Here is a 9,964-nt window from a genome sequence, read left to right on the forward strand (position 1 = left end):
AACTTTTTTTTGTGGGATGGGAAGGGAGAAGGGGAGAAATCAGCTTTATATTGTACTGTCAGAGTGCAAGAGAAGAAGATCCAAAAAAAAAAAATAAAAATCCTATCAAAGCTTTTGTAACTCATGAAGATGTGTAAAAATCATTAGAAAGAAAGACAAACTTCTTTCTTTTTACCAAGCAAATCTGTTGAGGCTATTTTACTACCATGTCATAGTAAACGTTGGTCTTGTTAGATGGTTAGAAAAGAGTGTTAAAGCTGTCAGCCACACAACATTAATACAGCTAGGTAATGGAAGAACCATAAAAATACTGTTTTTTCTGGACTTTGAAAACTTCATTAAAATTCAAAAACTTCATTACAAATTTGAAGACTTTTCACAGTAGTTACATACAGCTCTGTTTAATGGAAAAAGATTACAGGAAGTGCAATGGTATTTTTTTCTCCTAACAACAACAACAACAAAAAAAAGATTTATGTACAGATTCCACTGCATTCTAATCATGAGAAATTTGTGCTGTTTTAGAAAAAAACATTATGCAGCCACCCCTTTAATGAACTCAAAATAGGATCTGTAGGCTAATTATTAGACTGACTTATATAGATGGAAATCTTTTGTGAAATACGTTTAGGTTTTCCCAATAACAAGAATTGAAGGGACTCACTTGTACTATAAATTCTAATCTGATTTTTTAAAAAAGTCTGGACATTTATACCCCGCCCCCCCCCCCCCCCCACACACACACACAGCAACCTTTTCAAAGCATGTAAATGATTAAATGTTTCAAAACAGTATAGCTTTCACAAATTTTAACATTCATTGCTAAAGTGTTTTGCTTTCACAAATCTGTTCCTTAAACAAACATTCATTTTAAAATAGTGGTACACAGTTACTTTCTCATAGTTACATCTTGTCTACCCTATCCATTAGGTAGAAACACTGCTACCAGAGTCCAAATACTGCTACCACATTCTGCTTCTATAGTTCCCACTTAATTTACTGTTAATGCAACACAATTTACTCAGTATCAAACTACAAATAGTATACATAATGAGATTTCTTTACCTTTGGTCAGAACCTGGCACAGTTGGCAGGATAAGGAGTGTAACTGCAGACATACTTGCCAGTATTAAATAATTAATATACCCTTCATTCCATAAAGAACAATGAAGAGTAAACCTTCACATCTATTTTTTTTTTGTCCCATAAGAAATAATTTCCGAAATAACATAACTACATGTAATCCAAAAATTCATGTCTTGATTTAGCTGTTCTCAGTTCTCTAGAAAACAATTGTAGCTTTATCTTCTTAGAAGAAAATTATTACTTCATAAGACTGGAGAATAACACTCTTTAGAGCATAATCAATAAATTCCTACTCTAAAATTCCAACATGTATGAAGGGTAGGTATGATCCCCTATCTTTCCTGCAGATATCTCTGAATGCAATTAACACCTTGATTATAGACAACGATGTGCACAATTTCTCACTTTTTCTTCACACTAACAGTAACTATGGCAAAAGAATTGAAAAAAAAAAAAAAAAACTATGCTGTCTTGCTAGTGTAATCTGAGGTCTACAGAGATTAAGGTTACTTAAAACAGGTATCTACACACAGATATTCAAGTTCTTGGTGTATTTCATCTTCCATCATGCCTTCTTATTTGCCTGGATTTTCTAAGATAGTTGATCATTTGTTATGTGTACAGGAACATGTACTCTCCAAAAATATTCTAACAGGCATAAGGAATTGTCTGGCGACTTCTTAATCACATTAAAAACATAATGTTCAAATTATATTTCTACGCTGAGCAAATAAACCAAAATATTCATTGAGGCATACATTAATGTCTTCTATTTTCTTTCTGTATCTTTTAAAGTGTGTTTATGCTTGCAATTGTTTTCCAAAATAGGGATGATTTTACAATCCATAGAGGTCTATAGTTATTATGCTTCTGCACTGCTATTAAGTGTCCTTTGGAAAAATATACATTTCATGAATGAAGTCAACAAATACACAACTACAAAGCAGCATCCTGTCACCAAGTTCAGTGTATTCTAAATAACTGTGTGTCAAATCTATTTTCCCCTCTTCCCTGATTCAAATTCTGTTTTAATTTTTGGAATCTGTATCTAATGAAACCTGGCAGTATTTGGCGATGTGGTCACAGCACTGTCATGGGAACTGAGAAAGAAGCAGTATTAACAGCTGGGTTTCAATACGAATCATACCTAGTCAGCATGGCAGAGGATTAGAAAAAAGGCACAGAGATCACTTGCTATATTCTATAAAACCGTGGGAACATCACTAGTTTATTTCTGAAGATACTAATTGCTCCTTCAGATACCAAGAAGCAGTTTGTGCAGAAAGCAATCCCTACAGCAGCCACCACTGGAACTGGGGGGAAGATAGGAAATATATGCATTTAGGATTATTGCATAGTCACAAGTCCTATTAAAAATTCTTTAACATGCTGATTCTCTGAGGTGAGATTTAAGAGTTTTCCTTTTGATTTTATTTCAGCAGACATGCATTATCAATAATATGTGACAAGGGGGACACTGACAAGGGGTTAGATCTATTCAATCTTAAAATTATTTGTAACAACCACCTGTATGTAGTATATTTAAAACATGCACTTTTTTTTTTTTTTTGAAGTAGCAAATTTTAAATTTAAGCTGTAGAAAGAAACAGTAGTAAAGCATGATGCTAATATCACGTAATGCAATGCTACTTTGTTTTTTAGCTGGTATTGACTGGGCCAATATGAACAGGCAAAACTGCAACTCGGTTTCATTAAGTGTAACATCTCACAGTGCTGAAGACTGGAAAATGAGAAAGAGTATGTGCATAACTCTAATGCACATAGTTAATAGGGGAGAAAATTACTGTTGACATGAGCAAAACTTCAGTTGGCAGAAAAGGAATAGGAGAAGCATGTGTGTTTGATGTGGCTTTAGATTTTAGAAGATCATCATATATAATACTACATGCAATGCTGTACCATGCATCTCTGAATGATATTGCTGTACTCCCTTACAGGGAAAAATAGGTTTACAGTCTATTGGATAGATTTCACACCAAACAAGAATGGTATCAGGGTAACCGACCAAACACACATGCCATCTCTAGACTGTAACTCTAACACCTTCAGGAGTCTTAAACTCACCTACCTTTCATGGGTACAGGTGAAATCCAATATCTCTCTAACTAATCATGATGCAACTCCTCATTGTCCCCTTGTTACATCTTCAAAAACTGTATTCACCTTTTCTCCTTTCTGCCTTCCTTTATATTCTTCCAATAAGCTACCAGCTTGCAATTTCATTTTTTCCAGAATATTTATTAAAGCATTTTTTCTCTTCCTCATGACACCAGCATAATTTTATAATTGTTTCTGAAACCAGAACACGAAAATAACTACGTAGCAACATGGTGGGTATCTTTTCATTGCCTTCTTATATTCCCCTTTCTGTCTTTCTCTGTCATCTTATTTTAATTGAAAGATTTGGGGGCACAAGTATTTTATTTTTTCTGCATCTGTACCAAAAGCTCAGAACAAACCACAAGATCCCTACTCAGAAAACAAGCAAGATCCAAGTACATCAAGACAAATGATATCAAATTCTATGTATTTATAATGCAGCTGTGACTACATCATTTATCCGTCTTTTCCTGGGCAGGAGCTACAAAATTCCAGTCATTAAATAAATTTCAAACAACTTTCATCATATTAAATGTATCAAACCACTTAAGAAATGTGTTTCATTTTATATCTAAACATGGTGCATTTTCCCCAAAGAACTGGTCTTTGCCTGGAGCCTGAAATATCTGCTTGAATGAGACAATTTCACAGAATCACAGAATTTCAAGGTTGGAAGAGACCTCAAGATCGAGTCCAACCTCTGACCTAACGCTAGCAGTCCCCACTAAACCATATCCCTAAGCTCTACATCTAAACCTCTTTTGAAAACTTCCAGGGATGGTGACTCCACCACTTCCCTGGGCAGCCTGTTCCAATGCCTAACAACCCTTTCAGTAAAGAAGTTCTTCCTAACATCTAACCTAAAACTCCCCTGGTGCAACTTAAGCCAATTCCCCCTCATCCTGTCACCAGGCACGTGGGAGAACAGGCCAACCTCCACCTCGCTACAGTCTCCCTTGAAGTACCTATAGAGAGCAATAAGGTCGCCCCTGAGCCTCCTCTTCTCCAGGCTGAACAAGCCCGGAGAAGAGGAGGCTCAGAGGCTTTCACCCCGGAAGAGAGATTAATTGTTACAAATGAATAAAATAGCTCTGACACAAATATAGTCACTACTCCAGCATGTCCAGAGCTAAAACTATACACACTATACAGGCTGAAGCATGATTGTCATGTTTATACTGTGGTAGAGCTTTTGTTTCAAATCCTGCCTTAAAAAGGGTTGCAAGATTGCAGGTCTTGTCTTTATATTTCATCAAAAACAATCACTCACAGTGTACTACAGCATATGATGCACAATGTCAGCACTGGCAAAATCTGTCATATTATCAACCTCAATCACAAAATACTACCTAATACTAACTAATCACAAAATAGTGACAAACTGGGTGAACTTATATAACTGGGAACACATGCAGTGAGTAGAAGTAGCAATTCAATAGGTAAAAATAATCAGAGCAACACTATTTACAGAGAAAAACACTACAAGAAACTTAACTCCGGGTAAATTAATAAAATTAGGTGTGATTTCTATGGTAGAAACTGAAAAACAAGAAAAGCAAGAAGAGTGACTTGTTTATTAACACTATAGCTATTTAAAAAGTTTAAGAAAAAAAGAAATGTAATTGAATAACTTTTTAAAATAAGTGGAAAAAACATACATGTAGAACAGAAATTTAATTTTGTTGTTGTTCTTAGAGTATACTCTTACACAGTTGTTAAAAGTTGTGGCAATACAATGAAAATGGAAAGATTTAATACACAGAGATAAACACACAGATACATAAACATTTAATTCAAAAAGTCACTGAAGCTCCTAATACATATCTGTTCTTAGAAGTAACTCATATTTTATATAAAATTATTCTTTCTTCCATTTCACTTTTTTTCCTACAAGGAAGTAACTAACAGACAACTAATGCATCATGAAATGCAGTACACTTCAGTGACACCAGGCAAATGTCCTGATTCATTTGAAGACAATACCATGGAATACATTCAGCTGTCCAGTCAGCAGAAGCTGTGCCAGCTCCCTCAAAGGGGCTTCAAGAAAATTCCATTAATTTGATTTTAAAGCGTTCTTAGCCTTTGTGACTTATATATTAGATTCTATATCACTTGTATATAAATGTAATAACACACAACTCACCAAGAACAATTCCCATATTTCCCCAGTAATTAACTATTAATAGAAACTTCGTACTTTACTGAATTGAGTTCATATTGTAAAATTGAGATCACTTCCCATCTCATTTACATCTGGACATCATAGAACCTCATTTTCAAGAAATATGAACAAGAAAACGTATCCACATATAAAATTAGATAAGCCATCCAATTATCTTGAGTCTGAAAAGCAATTTAACATTTAAATGATCAAAAATCCCTGCACATGCCAGGGAGGTTGGAACTAGATGACCTTTAAGGTCTCTTCCAACCTGAGACATTCCATGATTCTGATTCTGTGATTAAGGAAAATATACCTGAATAGAAATCTGTAAACTCATTATGTATATGGTCTAGATCTTGAAAAAAATAAAAATCCATGTATTCTATTCCAGATCTTCATAAAACCAGTATTCTGCTAATTATTGCAGATAACTACAAGTCTATGACAGAAAGCAATCTCCCATTCCTGTCTGTAAACATTTAGATGATTGGATGCATTTATCAAAGTGTTTAATATCAGGTCATTGACATAAACTGTTAAAGGAATAAGAGTCCAAAAAGAATCAAGTGTAAAGGCCTTTGTCACCAACTAACCAATGTCATCACCATAATTCAGACCCTAAGCTAGGAAATAGCTTTGTCAGGCTTCATTACATTTAAAGTGCTCCTATACTCCCTACACTTTGGGTGTGGGTGACCTCCACTCATGCTCTCTGTTAGCGGGTGACTATGCAGGTATTTCTGATGGAGGAACATGAAAGCCGTATGTTCCAAGACATCACTTCATATTTGATTACACAGAATCACAGAATTTCTAGGTTGGAAGAGACCTCAAGATCATCGAGTCCAACCTCTGACCTAACGCTAGCAGTCCCCACTAAACCATATCCCTAAGCTCTACATCTAAACCTCTTTTAAAGACTTCCAGGGACGGTGACTCCACCACTTCCCTGGGCAGCCTGTTCCAATGTCTAACAACCCTTTCAGTGAAGAAGTTCTTCCTAACATCTAACCTAAAACTCCCCTGGCGCAACTTTAGCCCATTCCCCCTCGTCTTGTCACCAGGCACGTGGGAGAACAGGCCAACCCCCACCTCACTACAGCCTCCTTTAAGGTATCTGTAGAGAGCAATAAGGTCGCCCCTGAGCCTCCTTTTCTCCAGGCTGAACAAGCCCAGCTCCCTCAGCCGCTCCTCGTAGGACTTGTTCTCCAGGCCCCTCACCAGCTTCGTCACCCTTCTCTGGACCCGCACAGCAGCAAGAATGACAAAGAACTTGAGAACAATTTCCACAGAGGAAGAGACTGACAATTTGTCACAGTAGTTAAGTCCCAGTAGCTAGGAAAGGCTTGAATGAAAATGCTCTACACTCATTTGTCCACATTGCCAAAGGTAGCAAAGTTTTCTCTGTATCCTTCAACATGCTATCTCAAAACAGCATGAATTAACATACCTGTTTCTCACTAATGCTGTAGATATGTTACCATCGTAAGTTTTTCATGTATTCATATCTTAGGAGGAATACCAAATAAACAACACAGGGAAAGTCATATAAAGAACAAATATTACTAGGACAGGAAACTAAGAGATAACAGTATTGCATACTATGCATGTGAATTAAAGGTTTTGCTTCTCCCTTCTATCCATGACACACAAGCATGTGCACATACACTGAATACTTAGAGTCAAATCTGGATGAAAGCCACCAACTATAAACTAGAGGAATAATTCCAAGCATCATTAAAGAAACAGAACATCAAAAAAAAGCTTTCATAACAAAGACACAGCAGCAAGATAGCAGTATAAGGAAAAAGTGTGTGTTTATATATTTCTTTCATCCTGAACTTACAGGTCAGGGAAAAAAAGAAGAAAGGGAATTACAATTTATTGGCAGTATCTTCCTTTAAATAGTATCATTGTACATTAAAGGCTTTACACAATAACTGGGACTGAATGAGTACTGAATACTACTACAACAATGACAACAGTGGAAGTGTTCTCACCCTCTTCTCTGGAACTTGTTCTCAAGTTTTTTGTCATCCCCATTGCTGCCAAGTTAATCAGATCTGAGGAATGCTTTGGAGCAGAAAGTGATAATGAAAAGATTGCCATTAAAATTTATAAACATGCCCACAAGTTTGCTGCTCCCTAGAAATAAACACAGGTATCATTTTAAGAGTTAATTCTTCTGCTCTTCAAAACAAACAAACAAACAAACAAACAAAAAAAAAGAAAAAAAACAACCATAGGATATTTTTTGGATCAAGAGCAGTTTAATCTCCTTTTATACCTCACCAAGAAAGAGTTATCTCTGAGAGCAAAGTGGTCTTTATAACATCCTAAAGCACTTCTCCCTACAGACGCAAAACTAAGAAAAGGGAAACCAACAATTTCACAAGATTCCGCTACACAAGCCTGAGAAACATTCACTAACAATTCAAATGCCCAAAAATATTCTCCTCTGGGAATGATCCTGATCAGTCAGGAATTTCCCTGTTAGAGTTCTAAAGAGCTACTGCAATTAGTGTTTGTATATACAAACACAGTGTTTAGGCAGCAATAAAACCTGTAAGTAACAAGTACTGAAAGCCTACATCCGTAGCATTCAGTACCTGCACTTAGAAAGGAAGAATTTATTATTGTGAAATGATTGATCCTTTCTCCATGATGGTAAAGCTCAGAAGGACAAAACAGTAACTGATAGGACTGTTCACAGGAAAGAAGCTGCGGCTCCCAAGAAAGAAAACTAGACGCCTTTTTTTTTCCTGTAAAAGATTTCCTAACACCTAGTAAAAGAAACATTTCTGCCTAGTCTCACTTGCTGCTTCTCTTTTTATGTCCCCATCTCTGTTTATCTGTTGGGTAGAAGTGTAATGGTGTTCTACAAGAATGGGAAAGGGTCACAGCAGCGTAAATTGCTGCATAAATTGCCATCTCACATAGCATATATAGGCTACCTATAAACAGGCAAAGTGCCTCACTTCATCATTGACAAAGACTGCTCAGTTAAGGCAACATCTTAGGAAGTGAGAAGATTGAAGGATATTCATTTAAAGCTCCAGACTCAGATAAAAGCACCACCTCCTAAAGGTGGAGTAATCTACTGTGTAATATAGATACTTTTGTAAAAAGAGGAGTCGGAGAGAAGGATGTTGAAAAGGATTCTTCATTGTGGTTATCCATTTCCCCCTACCACAAAATTCTCACAGACTTAAAAGTGCTAATGACACTTCATCACACCTGAACAATTTGTATCAGCTGCAGCAACCTTCACCACTCTTTAATCTTTTATTCTCAGAAATAAAATTTCCCACCCTCTCAGAAATCAGGCTTGCCATCTTCTGCTTTGGGCCCTTAACACATTTTATTTTAGAGACCTTATTCTTTTAAAGTTATTTCAACTGTAAGGGAGACCTTCTGGAACATTATTTGTGATGAATGTGAAGAAAGTATGGAAAGAGAGGGAATACATACATTTTTCATGCTAGTTACAAAACAAAACACTCTTAGTCATGCAGGGTAAAAATAATGGGTGAGACAAGATGACACATGAAAAGGGCATTATCCTCTTTCCAAAAATTAACGTACGAACACTGCTTGCTTAAAAGTCCAAATTGGTTGTCATACTCGATTTGTGTAAAGCCTTAGGAAAGAATGGTGTGAGGGTTCTTTATAGAAAATTACACCAAGTCAAAGCTATTTCACTAATTAACACCCCTTCCCAAATAAATCCTTAGGTCCTTTTAAAATAAGCCTCTTTTAAGCAGAGGAAAGACCCCAGAATATTTGCAGAGCCCCCACATCAACATCTGTTGGTATTCCCTATACACAAATGTGCTTCTGTGTGCATGTTTATTGGAAGAGGTCATCAAGGGCTTGCTTGGTTTATTCATCATTTTCAGCCTCTCTGATTTGCAAAGCTTCTGTTAATGTCAGTGAAATCTAACCCAGACAGAAGTTTCAGAGGTCAGATATTTGGCATGCTACATTTAGAAACCAAAGTACAAAGTTGACAAGGATGCTTCAAACACAGGGGATTACAGCGGAAATAGGTCTCCATATACCAAACTGGCTATTGAGCAGATTCAAGGAAGAATACGCTGAGAATGCCTGATGCTATTAAAGCTCATGTTCTTGCCTTTTTTTTTTTTTTTTTTTCCACTGACTAAATCAATTCCCCCATTTGGCAAAGCCCAGCACAGAAATAACACTTTATTTTTAATACAACAGAAAAGGAATAAGACGCAAGACACAAAATCATGTACTACATAGCCTATAAAAAGCAGATACTTACAGTTCGTAGGAACTGTATTTCATCTTCCCCTCCTTCACCCCCTTCAGCCATGGCTCTTGAGGAGTCAGCTCTGCTAAGACTCTGATCGCCTCCACCGGCAGCTCACTGCGCTCAGTACAGCTCCTCTTCTCCTATCAGTATTAGCATATAGCTAATCCACAGCCATATAGGGAGCTCAGCAAACTCCACTGCACTGCAGACTGTCAGTCAACCCCCTCACTGCCAGAACCAACTGCGCTGCTTTTACAGCTCAGAGCAAGCAATCCCTTTCCTTTTCGCTCTTTACTCTCTACCCTACA

At 36.7% G+C, this 9,964-nt stretch overlaps 1 protein-coding gene across 14 annotated transcripts in view; it reads right to left on the bottom strand.

Annotated features, from left to right (window-relative positions):
* RYR3 (ryanodine receptor 3) overlaps positions 1-9,755 on the bottom strand; it is a 218,150-nt gene extending 208,395 nt beyond the window's left edge. For all 14 annotated transcript variants that reach the window (XM_082761305.1, XM_082761317.1, XM_082761306.1 and 11 more), the window contains exon 1: positions 9,666-9,755. In XM_082761305.1, the coding sequence (XP_082617431.1) occupies positions 9,666-9,716 (51 nt within the window). In that variant the 5' untranslated portion in view covers positions 9,717-9,755. The remainder of the gene's footprint in view (positions 1-9,665) is intronic.
* Between the last annotated feature and the right edge of the window lie 209 nt (positions 9,756-9,964).

The sequence above is a fragment of the Aythya marila genome (genome assembly GCF_965140915.1).
Source record: "Aythya marila genome assembly, chromosome: 5".
NCBI lineage: Eukaryota > Metazoa > Chordata > Aves > Anseriformes > Anatidae > Aythya > Aythya marila.